General features: G+C 44.1%; 1 protein-coding gene across 1 annotated transcript in view; it reads right to left on the reverse strand.

Moving 5' to 3' along the window:
* Positions 1-1786: 1786 nt before the first annotated feature.
* lyrm4b (LYR motif containing 4) overlaps positions 1787-16525 on the reverse strand; it is a 60429-nt gene continuing 45690 nt past the window's right edge. Inside the window, exon 3 of the mRNA XM_083995835.1 lies at positions 1787-2737. Coding sequence (XP_083851961.1) covers positions 2690-2737 — 48 coding nt within the window. The 3' untranslated portion in view covers positions 1787-2689. The remainder of the gene's footprint in view (positions 2738-16525) is intronic.

A 16525-nucleotide genomic window follows, 5' to 3' on the forward strand; every position in this document is an offset into this window, starting at 1 on the left:
AGTCCAGCATGTTCTTCAGATGAACACCAGGTCTTTGTCGTGTCCATGATCTTAATGTCCACACCCTGGATGATCTGTGGTGCTCTCCTTGGGAAGTCAACCATCAGCTGCTGCGTCTTCCTGGCATTCATTACATTTATCTTAAAGCAGAAGTAAGTGATATATTTGTGTTAATATAAGTCTTAAATAGTTCTATCTTCCGACAGCAATCACTTACATAGAGTGTTTGGTCTGAAACACGGGTCTGTCAGTCCCTCTGCTCTGCTCTGAGCCGAGGAGAAAACTTTTATCGTATCCTACAAGTTTTATCCAATGAGGAGAGAGAACGGCATGCAGGGCTGTGTGTGCAGCCAAGGAACGCCGTGAATGTGGTGACGTAGCGACGAGGACTGTTATGGTGCGTTCAAGGAAACCCGTAACTCGTGTTTTTCCGACCTGTGAAGTCGTACCAGTTCGATCTGGTACGAGTTCACGGGTCGGAAGTTACGAGTGGCCGTTATAGTGACTTTCACCGGTAAAACAGGTCGGAAAAACACGAGTGGGTTGCCTGGAACGCTACAAAGTTGTAAGTTGTGACTTGAAGCTGTAATTTACGGTTTCAAAAGCCTGCCTGGAACGCAGCATTAGCCAAAACGACCGGATCGCTTACTTCTGCTTTAATTCATTTTTTTGTTTAATAAGAGTTTATTATTATCGCAGGCTAACATTCAGTTTATCAGTGACTTCAGTCTACATACGTATACGACTAACTACCTGATGATTGATTCATGTTTTTAAAGCACAATTCATGTGTCCACTGTCCAGCCTTTCAGATGTGAGGGTTGAAACTACTGGATAATAAAGTAAAAATGTTTATGGTCTTTTTCACTGGTAAACATCACACAAAGTCGATTCAGGTTGATTTTCATAACTTTCTGTTATGTCATAAAAAACAAGATGATCCTGAAAATAATGATCAGAGTAATCAACAAGGACAAATGAAGAATGTCTGATCTCTTGGTCTGATGAGTCATTCAGAGGCTTCATGTCCATCTAAGTTGTGTAGAATGAAGACTGGGTCATGTGACGCTGAAGATAACTTATTTCTTCTGCTTTGCAGGACAAGATACATGATACAGTCTGGGTCAGGCTCCAGTCTGTATGTGCACTACACTGCACAAACTTGTGTGTGTCAGTCTGATGAAACAGCAATCACTGATTGAGCAATGTGATCTTTTCCACCTGTGTGTGTGTGTGTGTGTGTGTGTGTGTGTGTGTGTGTGTGTTTCTTTGTGTGGAAGTGGGCCACAGTGCTCGTCCTTAAACCAACAGAAGGTTCTATTATTAGCAGCCTGTTGTATCTTGTGGGTCAGTCACCTGCTTCACCTTCACCCCCACCCTTCCTCCACCTAAACCAGATGCATGTCTAATGAGAGCTAACCTCATCAGCTCCAGTCAGTCACGCCGCTTGTGAGTGTGCTTCATGGTCAGCACACACACACACTGAAGCAAAACAAACACAACAGGCGTGTTTCAGAGCACGACACAAGGTAGTAGTCAGGTGTAAACTTGGTCACATAGATCTGGCTTAAATTAAACCCTAAAGACATTTTACTTTTAGTTAGACATATTGGGATATAATATAATATAATATAATATAATATAATATAATATAATATAATAGCTATATGATCTGTGGTATGACAGTGACATGTGAATGAGACTTGTTGACTTCTTGTGACATCAGAAAATCTGATGAAATGACACCTGAATTGTGCTGTAGAAGAATAACATCATGATAATGAAGCTGATGGACAGAAGAGTTATACCACTTTATTCATATTTGTGTTGCGTCTTCTCAACCTCCACCCTCAGGTTTATACAGCAAGACAACTTCATATACGAAGGACTAATTGTGCGCGTTAATACAAAAATAACACTAGAAAAGAAACCGTCAGGGATGCACTGATCAACAGAAATGGAGGTCAGATATTTTGATTTTTGGTTTTTCAACATGTAAACCAGTGAGTGAGAGCCTGGTGCCACACTGTGTGTCCTCCACCAGGCCGGCTGCTGCCCGGACCGGAGACACTTTCCTGAATCAGAGCGGCTGTGTGGCTGAATCACAGGACAAGACAGGACAAAGAAGCATTTTAATGGCTAATCCTAACGCTGACTAAATGTTGTTAAATTATGATTTTTTTGTATAATCTGTCCTCTTATTTTGTCAGAGACTTGATGGCTTTTTTGTCATAAATTGGTTGAATGGAACAAGTGACTTAAAAAACGTTTTTTGGTCAAACAACTTCATTTCAAGCAAAGGTGCTAAACTCAACAGCTTTCATCCTGACAAAAGATCATAAACAACATCTTTGGGTTGTGGAAACATCTGTCAGCGTCTCCCAGGAAAAACAATCAGATTGAAATGACATCGAGTCACATGTGAAAACAGTGAGTGGAAACGGATGAATAGTGCGTGATCAGTGCAGCCCTGACAACATCAAAGTCTAAACTCCAAACAAACTCCAGGTACATCACAGCTCTCCTCCCGTCGTCCTATATCTCCCACAATGCATTGTACACCTCCTCCCAGTAATGGACGTGTCAGATTAAACAGAGAGGAAGCAGGATGGCGGTCGGTGGTGATGGTGCCATCCTGTTGCTTGCTGGGATCCTCCTCCTCTTCCTCCTCTTCCTCCTGCTGCAGCTGTTACTCCACAATGATCTTCTGGGTCCCGTACATCTTTCCTATGGAGACCTGCCGGGACACAGACAGACAAACCACAATGAGACAACACACTCTAACCTGTTTGTCCTTGAGTCCAAGAGGACATTTGTGACAAACTTCAAGAAAGGGTTCCTTCAAGATGTTTGTGAGATATTGCAAAACTGTTTTTCTAGGTCACTGTGACCTTGACCTTTGATGTTAAAGGGATAGTTCAGCTTTTTTGAAGTGGGGTTGTATGAGGTACAAATGGCCATTAAAGCAGAAGTAAGCGGAATGTTTGTGTTAATATAAGTCTTAAATAGTTGTATCTTCCGACAGCAATCACTTCTATAGAGTGTTTGGTCTGAAACACGGGTCTGTCAGTCACTCTGCTCTGCTGTAAGCCGAGGAGAAAACTTTCCTTGTATCCTACAACCTTTATCCAATGAGGAGAGAGAACGGCATAAAGGGGGCGGTCCTCTCTGTGTGTGCAGCCAAGGGATGCGCGTGAATGTGGTGACGTAGGGACGAGGGCGGGGACTGCTAACTCCATCTGCTGACAGGAAGTTAGCCAAAACCACCGGATCACTTACTTCTGCTTTAAGTAGAAAGGTCTCTGCTTCCCCCCCACTGAGAAACACTGGCGCACAGCGCTGCACCGAGACACAGGCAGTACATTGTTGTCAATGAGGGACGATTAATCAGCGTATTTTCACTGCCTACGAGAAGTCCTGTCTCTGATAGGTGTTTCTCAGTGGGGGAAAACTTCAAAAGATCGCATTTTTGGAGCCTTTCCCATGGACTAGTGGAGATTTTCATAATTTAAAGTAATTTTGCATGGGCGGGGCAAAATGGCTCAATGGCGCCCCCCTAGAAATGTTATAATATTCATCCCATTGCAGGGGTTTCACCTAGACCTGTGTCTAGTAGACACATGAAATTTGGTAGGCTCATAGAACATACCAAGATGCACAAAAAAAGTCTATTATTGTCGTGGTGAAATCCCAACAGGAAGTCGGCCATTTTGATTTGAATATTTGATTTTGGCCACTTGTTTGCGATTTCCACACCTCGTATTTAAACGGGGAAAAAATAATAATTTGTCTTTAAAGGGATACGCCAACAGAATTTGTGCTTTTACTTTGAAATAGGAAGCTAACCTACCCTCGATGTAGCTAGCTTGAACCAAAATAAACCGTCTTTGCTTGAACCAAAATAAACCGATCTCGTCCCGTTAGCGGCATTTGACCGCTCAAGATGCCTTACCGGAGAGATTTGTCAGCTCTGAGACGAAGATCGGCCCGCCGGTTTCCGTTTAGAGTTGCTGAAGAGTTTCTCTGATGACTTTAGGTGGAGGCAGGCTAACACTACCTATACGCGTTTGAGCTAAGCTAATTAGCGGTCAGCTCTGCCCGTATCTCCCTTGTTACTGCACGCACAGTTGAAAGGACGGTGTCTATCTGCTGGTCATGGACTTGGGAGTGAGGCAAGACATGAAAAAAAAAGTTGGTGTATCCCTTTAAAGTCTGAGTGAATGTTGAAGCAGCTCCATCTAGGTGTTACTGAGATATCGTGTCAACGAGAGGGACAACCTGTAAACAACAGAGTCTGTGGCGTGGAGATGACGCATTAAGTTGTGTCAAAGTTGAATTGATTTCCCTCCAAAACACAGACTAAAGGTCAAAGTGAACCTCAGACCTGGACTCTGTCTGTGCTGCAGCCGCTGGGTTCTCCTGCCCCCCTGTGGTGCTGCAGTGGAACCTTTATCCTGGGGAGGGGTGTGTGTGTGTGTGTGTGAGCTTCATGTCCTGAACGACTCGTCACTGTGTAATGTCAATATTAGCCAGCTCTGTTGTCAAATACACCGACACACAGGTCAATTATGGTCAAGTGTGATGTGGTTGTACTGTACGTACAAAGTGTGTGTGTGTGTGTGTCCATGATTGATTTTCTCTTCTCTTTCTGCACAGAGACATGACAGACTGATCTACTACAAATATGACACACTCACACACAGACCATGGAGTTCTGTGTCTCACAACACACAGTTCACAACTTCCCACGTGTTGTCAGTGATGATTTCTCACAGTACAGGCTGAATCATTCAAATTGATTGATTGATTGATTGATTGATTGATTGATTGATTGATTGATTGATTGATTGATTGATTGATTGATTGATTGATTGATTGATTGATTGATTGATTGGCAGCAGTTGGTCAGTTGATTTGTGAGCTTCTTCTTTGACCACTGTCTGGTCAGTCTCAGTCTCTATGGTCCATTAAATCTGTTATGTCCAGGCTGTCTTCACCTGTCTCTACCTCCTGTGTGTCTCTCTGTCTCTACCTCCTCTGTGTCTCTCTGTCTCTACCTCCTCTGTGTCTCTCTATCTCTACCTCCTCTGTGTCTCTCTGTCTGTCTCTACCTCCTCTGTGTGTCTCTGTATCTACATCCTCTGTGTGTCTCTCTGTCTGTCTCTACGTCCTAACCCTGCATGTCTCAGTGTCAGTGTGTGGTTGTGTGAGTGCAGCTCCACCAGGGGGTGCCACCTCACTGCACATCCACCTCAGCCCCCCTCAGCCCCCCGTCCCCTCCCCCATTGGAGAAGACCCTCTCCTGCGTGTGTGTCCCCACCGCCACCCACCCCATGTGTGTGCTGTCCTGATTGGCTGGAGTATGGTGATGGAGGGAGGCGGGCTGCTCTGGACCAATCAGCTGTGAGGAGGCTTGGCCCTCATGTAAATTGTTGCGGCTGTGGCTCCAAACAAAGGGATGGCCTCACTCCTCTCTCTCTCTCTCTCTGATCGTCTATTGCACTTTACCTGTCTCTCACATAATCTACCTCACTCTACCTCTCTCTCTCTCACTCTCAGCTGATCTCAGTCCAGTGAAATATTTGGGAAAAGCAACTGAATCCTGAGTATAAATAAATAAATATGAAATAGAGTCTGCTGTCGACACACATTCAGCAGTGACAGTGGGATTACAGGACTGTTCTTCTGTTCCTCGTACTGTGGAGGCTTCTTCCATCACTGCTCTGGGGTCAGTTTTACCTTCACCACGGAGACGGTTCATTATTAATAGAAGAAGAGCTCCAAATAGAAACCGGTTTAATCTCAGTAATATTTCATTTTGATTGTCCAGTTAAAACTTGGATCCAAATCACCCAATTAAGACATTAACAGCAGGTCAGCGTCTAATGAAGGCAAAGCATGCTGGGATACTGATGTGGCTGTTTGTTTTCTCTACCTCCTGTTCCTTCTGTTAGTTAGCCGCTTTGTCTTTTAGTTTAATTTCACACTCTACACAGGTTTTATACTTTGGTTTTATGTGTGGTTTACTGCCACCAGGGGGCTTTATTTTTATTTTATTGATTTTATTTTTCAAAGTTTTTTTATTTTCATCTTGCTAGTTGTTATTCTAATGTGACTTTCGTCTCCAGAACAAACTTAGCAGGCAGTGTAACGGGTAAAAACACTAATTAAAACAGTTTCATGTTAGAAACAGGTGCTAAACTAGGCTAAGCTCAGTCTGAGATGAGATCTCAAACCTGGAGAGGTTTCAACATCAGAACTTCAACTACACTTAAAACTATTTATTGAGGGGGGTTGGGGGTGCGGGCTGATCCCCTGAAGGCTGATAAAGGCCTGGCAGGGCCCCGGGGCATCCCATAAACTAGAGTAAAGTAAAACATAAATACATTTCATATAAGATTTGCTTTTTAGATCCTCCATTCTCCATCCTGATCTCCATATTGTGAACGTCATTACTCTTCATCATTATCATTAGTATAGCATTGTTGTTGATATTAACATTACTATTGTTACGTTCCTTTTCTCCTTTTTTTTTGTCCCCCCTCTCTCATGTCTATTATTAACTATTTATCTATTTTTTTTCCTTTTACCTAATTGAAGTATTACTATTATTATTATCATTACTGTTATCAACCTGCATAGATATCACATGTGCACACACACACGCACTCACACACACACTCACACATACACACACATAATAACACAAATATTGTTGTTTGTTTCACAATTTGTTCTTGTTATCTGTGTCATATTTTGTTTTTGTCCACTGTACTGTCCAACAATCCTGGACAATAAAAAAAAACCTATTTATTGAGGCTCCAGTACAGTGCAGTTGTGCTGGTGTTGTTGGAGCCTGCTGTGAGCTCTCTCCTACATACAGACACTGATCAGTGTTGTAATGGAAATCTAAACTTAGCCTCCTTCATATCCATCCACTCAGCATCACACCCGCTCACACAGAAGCAGTGGGAGCAGGATGGAAACCACAGACGTACTCTTCTCTCCCAGCTGAGTCGTGACTGACTGACCTTCAGTCTCACTCCCACCAGGCGCGAGGTGTGAGATTAACTTAAAACTGCTGCACTCGGTCCAACTGATGACACACTGAACCCAGATCCTCCGCCTGTCAGGCCTGAAATATTGCAGCTGTTCACCTCCTCCATCGTCAACACGCAGCCCCGAACACATCGAAAGCCACCACACTAAGGGAATTACACATCTGCAACCACACATGTAAAAGCCTCTGTAAACCAAGAGAGGTCATGTGACATCCTCTGAACTGAAACAACAACCTGAGGACTGTGTATGGAGGTATTATTGTTACTTTATTATTTGCAAATGTGTATCTCATTCTCTGTGTGTGTAATCAGATATGTAAATGTGTGTACATGTCACCGATGTTGTTGGTTCGGACTTGCCCTATAGGCAAGAGGGCAGTTGTCGGTCTGAGAAGTGAAGCTCACTTCCGCGTTCAAAAAACTGCAATCCCCTCGGCTTCCTCTGGGGGCTGGTACCAGAAAGCAGCATTCTCCATAGACCCCCATGTTAAAATCACCGACTTTACATCCTCAATAAACATGATTAAAGCCTGGTGTCAGAACGTGTTTTGGTCTCAATTGATAGTTTCTACCCCCGCACACACTCTGAGGGGGGGGAATTTTTTAAAACTCTACTGTTTTACTATTATTAGGTTTAAAATTGTCACCAATTAGGGCGCGGAAACGTTGAGTGACAGCTCCGGAGACCGCTGCTTCGAGGCCAGTGGGCGGGTTCTCGGCCGGTAAATCCAACATGGCGCTGTTCAGGCCGCCATATTTGAGTCACAAAAACGACTCCACAAAACCAATGGGTGACGTCACGGATGCTACGTCCATATTTTTTACAGTCTATGGCCCTAGGCGAGGATCGAACCCGCGGTCTCCCGCACCGCAGGCGACGATGCTAACCGCTTCACCAAGAGGTTGACAACCGCTTGGCAGGAGGGTTAGCACGTCTTTTATGGGTGAGTGAGTTTACTTCCAGTACTGCTACCGCCACAACCTGTCACTTCTCCTTACTGGTACATCCTGACTGTGGCACACCCGCGGACCTCCGTTATAGACATGTTTGTGTATTCACATGAATCTGCAAATGTGTATTCAGAATCTGTGTGCGTGAATGTAAATGTGTAATTAATCCTTGTCTGTATTCAGATTCGCAAGTGCATTTGCAGATTTTTCTACACTTGCGAATCTGAATACAGAGACAAGGACTTGTTTTACACATTTACAAATTGGATTCCGCATACACAGATTGAGATACACATTTGCAAATAATAAAGTAACAGTAATACCTCCATAACGGTGCACCTGTCAGTCAAACAAACCCATTAATTGATCCAGTTCCTGACAGATTATCATTGCTTTCACCACTGGTTGTCGATGCTGATGGGAACCAGGAGCGACTGTGAGCCTGCACGTAGGGATGGGGTGGCTCTGGTTTACTTGTCTTGATTCAGAGCATGTATGTTTGGTCGTACGGGTGTGTGATGCATTGATGATAATATCTTAACTGCTGTTTTTAATGGCATGCAAAAAGTAGCTGCTGCGTGGCTGAACACCACTGGACATGAATCTTCCTCACTTGTGTGGAGTTGGTTTGGCTTCAAACTGATGCATGCTGCTCAAAGTGCGCCAATCTGCAAACTATGTTGCAGAGCAGCCGCTCCACAACTACCTAGTTTCATTACAGTGTAGGAGTGTTAACATAAGGACCAGTCATTTGGTTGTTATATCAAATTCTTACACCGAGGACGGAGGGAAAAACTAATTTCGGTGAAAAGTCTGCAGAGCAGTGTTTAGTTAAAAAAGAAATGCTGTGCTGAACAGCAGGAGACAGTAAAAATCGAAGCTAAAGAGCTGTTGAAAGTGGGAGGAAAGAGATGAAGCGACGCGGGGAAACCTGGAGGTGGCCAGCAGAGCGGCTCAGACAAAGAAAATGAGGTTTTGTCCTGTGAGAGAGAGAATAGAGGGAGAGAGAGATGAAAAGACGGAGGGGCTCGGACGTCAGGGTGCTGTCAAACTGGAACTCATCGGGGCCTTTGAGTGTAGGAGAGAGAGAGAGAGGGAGAGGAGGATGGAAATGGAGAGCCAGGGAGGCCGGGGGATGAGAGGTGCTCAGGTAGATAATAAACCCGGCATAAGGAGCGCTCCATGCCATTACAGACTTTCCATTTGTCAGGAGATGAGAGCGGAGCAGCAGGCGGCACAAACACACTCGGCTGTCTGACGACTGACTCCATGACGACATGTTTAGTCCTGGAAGTCGGGCCCCACGGGAGTGAGAGGAGAACCAGGAATGTGTTTATCCCTCTTCATTCACTTTGATTCAGTGGAATGTTCCACAGTAATTATTTGCTGTAATGATGCAGCTGCAGGACTGTGACTGACTCCACAGCTGGACATGAAACATTCCAGTAAAACTCAGTTCTTAGCTGCACTTCCACACCTCACTGTGCTCCTGTTCATTTTCGGCACTACCCTTCACCGTCTTGTATGTGTTCCCACACTGCAAAAACTCAAAATCTTACCAAGAATTATTTCTAGTCAAAATGTCATTTCTAGTCAAAACAAATCTCATTATAATTAAAATAAGACTAATCACATTAAAAAGTAGCTTGTTTTAAGACACTTTTTACTTCTTTCAAGCCTATTTTCACTTGAAATAAGTAGAAAAATCTGACAGTGGATCAAGTTTTTCTTTCTTATTACAAGCAGAAAAAACTTGCTTTCACTGGCAGATTTTTCTACTTATTTCAAGTGAAAATTTGTTTGAAACAAATTTAAATGATATAAAAACAAGTTCATTTTTAGGTGATTAGTCTTATTTTAAAGGGACAGTATGTGAGATTTACCCCCATCTAGCGGTGCGGTTGCATGTCGGCACGTATTCTTGCTGTTGCGTTTACGTAAACTCGGGCAGAAGTCAGAAAAACAACACATGTATAAGGATAAACAAGCCTCTATGTAAACAAACGGTCCGCCAGCACGAGGCAAAACAATACAGGCGTGACAATATGTTGTCATGGTGATGTCGTATTGTTTACCTGACCCACGTTTTACCGGCTTTCTCTCGTAGAGTAAAATAACATCCAGTTGGTTTGCCGACGGCGTCACTCACGGCGTCATTCAGGTGTCTGACTGCACCTGAAGGCAACACCAGTGCCTCCGTCCTTCCTCACACTAGCTACACGGTGGTGACAGTTTTAACAGGCGCTGTCTGGAAAACTTTCTCCCCGAGCCGAGAAGCTCCGGCGGCCCGAGTTTGAGGTTACTTACAGCCACGGTGACACTGAACGTAAAACATGGCGATTCAACATGGCAGAGAAGGTTCGGTGAACCCCCCCCTGTATGTTTGTAACGACTTGTAACATCTCATTCTAAGGTACGAGAAAGCGCTCGTTTGTATGCGGGCGCGATTCCACTTCAGTGAAATACGTATTTATGAAAGCGATATTTGATTTTTGTCAATAAAAAGCCAATAAAGTCCCATACTGTCCCTTTAAGTGAAAAGAGACTAGAAATGAGACATTTTGACAAGAAATAAGACAAATATTCTTGGAAGGATTCTGAGATTTTGCAGTGCAGTATGAATACATCTGAGCTGGAGATGGAACATGCTGCAGCCACGTCCATCTGACATCATGGGTTAGAAAAAAGTGAAAACATCCAATCACAGAGCTTGAAGTCTGGCTGATGGGGTATTTAGAGGAATCCAAGAAAGTGTCCTGACTGAAACAACGACCAATACAAATAGTTGTAGTGTTTCTATGTTGAAGAACAGTTTGAAACAGCTCCGTCTGTGCCTCGGTCAACAGGTTGACAGCAGTTAACGGACAGAGCTGATCTCTGAGCTGTGACAATGTCTCTCCTCACTCCCCGTTCATTTCAGATGTCATGAGAAGAAGAAATAAAACCACTTCACCTGCTCCTGTAACACACACCGACATTCAAACAAACACTTTGACTGTGTTAAATCCTCACACAGCACCAGGTAAAGTGTTTCTGTGGCAACCGCACTGCCAAAAATAAAAAGGTGAGAAGATGAAAAGTGAGAAAAAGAGGAGTTGAGAGTTCACTTGTGTGTGAAATGATGATGTAAACTCCAGCAGCATCATCAGCGCAGGGGTTAGCCCACACTGTCACTGCACACGTGGCTGTTTGCATACAACAGGCCGGTGATGAGGGGGGGGGGGCAGGTAGATCAGAGAACAGCATAAAGGTGAAAGAGAAAGAATAAAAACTCCACAGTCCGCTCTCCTGTCTCTTACTGGGCCTTTGGTTCACAAATATAGAGTTTACTCAGCTCACTTCTCAGATTGGGTGTTAAGTGCAGAAAGGCTGACGGAGCTCCACTCATTACTGACTCAGCCTCACAGTTTAGGGCTCTGACACATCAACACCACAGCCAGCTGTCACTGGGCCACAGATGGGTCATGGTCAGTCTCATGATGCTGCAGCTCCTCCTGTTCACCTGCCAACGTGTCTCTAAGCAACACAATGAACCATCAAGCTTTACTGAACCTTCTCTGCTCAGGTGTGTTCATCTGAGACTGGTCTTCTCTGACTTGTCGAAACTCAAACAACTGGGACTTCAGCTGAACTGGCATAAAATACAGCCATTTACTCAACCATATAACTTGGGTGTCTGACATATTCAGAGTCGTCATCCACAACCTCAAAATCTGACAAATATTCAGCCATGTTGCACAAAACTACACTGTTAGACATTTATTGTAATTTTTACAGGAAATTCCTGGCAAATAATTGCCGTAAATTTACTGTAAACAGTATACAGGACCCTTACTGTAAAATAATTACAATAATGTACTGTACTTAATACAGTATCCTACTGTAATTTATTACAATAAAATAATGTATATTTAATCAAAAAACAGGAATTTCCTGTAATTTTACAGGATATAATCTTGTAAATTTTACAGCAAAAGTTTGAATTTGCGGCAACTCAGTTGCCAGGAATTTCCTGTAATTTTACAGGATATATTCTTGTAAATTTTACAGCAAAAGTTTGAATTTGCGGCAACTCAGTTGCCAGGAATTTCCTGTAATTTTACAGGATATATTCTTGTAAATTTTACAGCAAAAGTTTGAATTTGCGGCAACTCAGTTGCCAGGAATTTCCTGTAATTTTACAGAATAGAATCTAGTAAATATTACAATTATATGTTGTAACTTGGATTAATGTCCCTTTTCAGCCTTCTGCAAAAAAACACAAAACAGTGTTCTCTTTATCTGTCTTTATTCAATAAAACAGCAAAAAGTAACAAGTGAGTAATAACAAATTAACAAGTAAACAAGAAAATTGATTATTAACATATGAACAACAAACAAAAAATAATTTAAACCAACAAACAAAAACAGAGGAAGAAATAGCCCACAAGGTAAGCGGTGTTGGGGGGGAGGAGTGCACACACACACACACACACACACACACACACACACACACACACACACACACACACACACACACACACACACACACACACACACACACACTCTCTCCTCCACCAGACACCTACTTGCCATGAGTTCAAAGTCCAGAAGTTTCCTCAGCAGAGTACAAACTGGTGCAACTGGTCTCTTCTTTTCTGCTCCTTGCTGCCGATGCCAGGATTTATGCCACAAAAGACTGTGAAAAGAGAAAAAACACTTTAGTTGAGATTGCTTTGTCTCCCAGCCGTAGCTGCAGCTCATGGTACTGGCAACCTGGCTGCTGAAATGCCACTGACCCTGTGATTGGGAGAGAGTGGTGGCTGGCGCAACAGGCTAAAACACAAAATCAAATCAACATGATTTGTCTGCTGCAAATAACATTTTTAAATGCAAATATTCTGGTTGTGTTATTGTTGTCATTTACAGTAGATCAGTATTTCAAATGAACAGGATTCCTTCATCTCTGGTGACATATTGAGTGATCTGTATAATGTACACTGAAAGAGGAACTAAGCAGGATTTCTCCGTGGCTATGCTACATTTTTACCTCAATTAAAAAGGCCCAGAGTAATGTGATAGTTAACTACATGACTTGTGACTGGTTACGAGTGGGAACGGAGGCTCTCTGCCTTCACCTGGCGTCTCTCTCGTTGCAACATCAGTGTAGCAGGCTAGCAGGCTACCTGGCCGCCGCCCCCCCCCCCCGGTGTCTGTGTCCCAGCTCTTGTCTCTGTGGCACCGCGACACAGATGCGCTGCGTAACGTAATGTTTATGGCAGTTACGTAATCCACCGCTCCATTTATTGATTTAAATGACGAGGGGCGTTCAAGCTCCTCCATTCCTCCGCTCGCCATGACCACGCTGCACTTAACAAGTGTGTTTATGCGCGCAACTTTTTCTTTCAAAAATCAATCCGCGGATCACATGTGTGCCGAACCGAAGATATTGATCTGAACAGATCACGGATCAATGACTACTACTACTACTACCACTAATACCCCCCAAAAAAAGGAAAAAAGAAAGGTTCCTCCCGATGGCCGATGGCCAGTTAAACGATGCATCGGTGCATCCCTAGTATAAACCATACAGTTTATAACATACCTCTGGATAAACTCAAGGGGGCAAGAGGCCTCGGCTGGATACTGCATGCTGCCTCTCTGGTCAAAAGACTGTGGTGTGGCCTCATCACACAGCTTCCCTCCATTGAAAGAACCATGTTTCTGTGCTCAGTGTGTCTCCTGAAAAACATTAAAAAGATGATTATTAAAAGTCTGAACAACACACACCCAATACACAGGGTTGAACTCTCATCACTATGGCCAATGTGATGAGAACCTCAATGCAAGACACAAACAAAACAACTACTGCAATTTCAACCACAGAGTGGATAATTCAGCCACCTCACATGAATCCTCATTTGGCTGGGCCACATTATCATGACGTGAACCGTATGTTGCGGTAAAAAAAAAAATAAAAAAAAAAAAGACCGTTGATTCGGTGGAAACTCGGCTTTACGGGTGGAGGCGGGGGCCTGTCAGATCGGCTCGTGGTCGGAGGAACTGATCACAAGCCACGCACAGACACAGACACAACAAGCTGTGTATCTCTCAATTCAGCGGCTGCAGCTTCGGAGGACCCAGTCTACGCGGTCTCCGGAGGCAACGGCTTTGGAGGCTCCTCTGTAGGCTGCGTCAACCGTCGGTAAATGCACCAACGGCTCTTCCCTTCCTCCGCTCCTCACCTGTGCGGCCAGCGGAGCCCGGCTCAGTCAGCGGGCGACCGCGCCTCCAAGCCGCCGCAGAGCGGGGCTACGGCGGAGAGCCGCTAACGTTCGATAGCATGCTACGTTGCACACATGACGAGGTCCCCTGTTAGATAGGTACACAAGTAGTGCACACACACACACACACACACACACACACACACGCCCCGAGCCGATCTGACAGCCCAGCTCATCGACTACCCACAGCGGCACTCGTTTAAGAGAAAACTAAACACCTCCGTGTCTGGATCAGTGATCAGAACAAGGCTCACACACATCTGGGTGAATTACACCATAACATTAACTTACTGTCCAGCATTTGAGACGAGATGACCGTCTCTTCCCGCGGTAAACCAGTCTCCACGGGGCAGTGGAGAGACTGGTTTACCGAGTGAATATTATGCTGAAGTGAAGTTGAATTCTGAATTTGAGTCGCGAGATCCCGTCGCGTGAAAAAAAATCGCTTCGTGTCCGGTGTCAACGTACCGTAAACGGGGCAGATTAATAATACAAAATAAAATAATAGCTTCAACCTCAGATGAACATGTAACGTTAGCTTTAGCTAACGAACTAACGTAACCTGATTTCAGTTCACTTATAGCTACGTAACTGAATCAAAGTAAACAAAACAGTCACCAACACCATCAGAACGGCAAATTAATATAACATTATCCATTTTAAAATATATGTTACGTTAGGTTTACATACCTGCTGAGTTCTGGTCCGTGATGTTGAATGAAGTTCTCTGAGTCGGAGTCTCGTCTGTTTTGGTTTTAGCGCCTAAAAATTCAAATCGGCAATCCCATGATGCAACGCGGTGACTGTAAAACTCCGCTTGTCCAGTGTAATTACAGTAATAATACAGGACTGTCCATATATTTCCCACAATGCATTGTCATTTACAGTAAAAACACAAATACAATGCATTGTTGTAAAATTTACTGTAGAAATTACATCAATTGCTAACAGTGTAGCAGCAGCAGATTTCAGGTAAACAAGCCGACCATGGGGCGGTGCGTGGCGCTGTGGGTGGAGTGGCCGCCCCATGTAGAGGCTACAGTCCTCACCGCAGGCGTCCCCGGTTCGAATCCCGCGTCGGGCGGCCCTTTCCTGCATGTCATTCCCTGTCTCTCTTCCTCCCCCTTTCCTGTCTATTTCTACTGTGTGCTATCAATAAAGGCAAAAAGTAAAAAAACAAAGAAGCCGACCGTTGCTGAAAGAAAAAAAAAAATCCAACCGTCGCAGAGTGGATGAGCCTTAAAAAAAAAAAATTGCTTCATTAACAATTCTATACAGAACAATACTGTTTAGCCAGGAGAATTATAGTTATACAAATGATATACACAAGGAGGCAGAGTGAATGAGCCGTGCTCCAAGATGACATCATCCAGGTCAGAGGTCAGTAGGTCAACCTACAGACCCCGGATGACGATAACAGGAAACTCCAGACTCAGAGGGGAACAGTGAATCATAACATACCGGTGAAATGAACCAGATTAGAGGCTGCATTACAGTGCCGCGATCACTCCCACTATATGGATATACACAGCTCTGGAATGGATCTAAGGACTCCTAATGACACCAAAGTTATCTGGGTGAGTAAACCACCATATTTTATGCCAGCAATAAGGTCCAGGTTGTAGAAAACGGCACTTCTCCTTTAAACAGTGGCCTGAACCTTTCTTTAAATCAGTCTGGTCTGTTGTCTGGACTGACTGGAGACGTCCAAACAGCTGTGGCAGGTGCAGAGGGAAAGTCCAGCAGGAACTCTGAACTCTGAAGTCTGGTGTCTTCATGTTCCTCTGATCACTTATTGATGACTTCTTCACATTCATACTTTACATTCATCAAACACCTTTGATCTGCTGCACCACGGCGCCGTGTGTCGGAGGGATCCAAGGACACTTGGTGTGAGTTTTGAAGGACGGCGTCTCTGCGTCTCCACACATCCCGGTGCTTAGTCTCATGCTAAATGCCAATTACATCTCTCCATTCTCATTCTTCCCCTTAACCCCCCACATTCCCCTCGTTTGTCCCTCCCTGCCTCCCTTAATTTGTCCTCTGCTTGCCTGCTGTGTGTGTGTGAAGGTGTCTCAGCGGCAGCCTGCACTGTCAAATCCTCTCAATCTTTTCCTCTTTGTCCTCTAGTTATCCGTTGTTCCTGTGTGTGTGTGTGTGTGTGTGTGTGTGTGTGTGTGTGTGTGTGTGTGTGTGTGTGTGTGTGCTGGTTGTGCTGGTGGAGCATTTGAACGTCCCTGTGAAACGTCC

This window comes from Trachurus trachurus (genome assembly GCF_905171665.1).
Source record: "Trachurus trachurus genome assembly, chromosome: 20".
In the NCBI taxonomy this organism is placed as follows: Eukaryota; Metazoa; Chordata; class Actinopteri; order Carangiformes; family Carangidae; genus Trachurus; species Trachurus trachurus.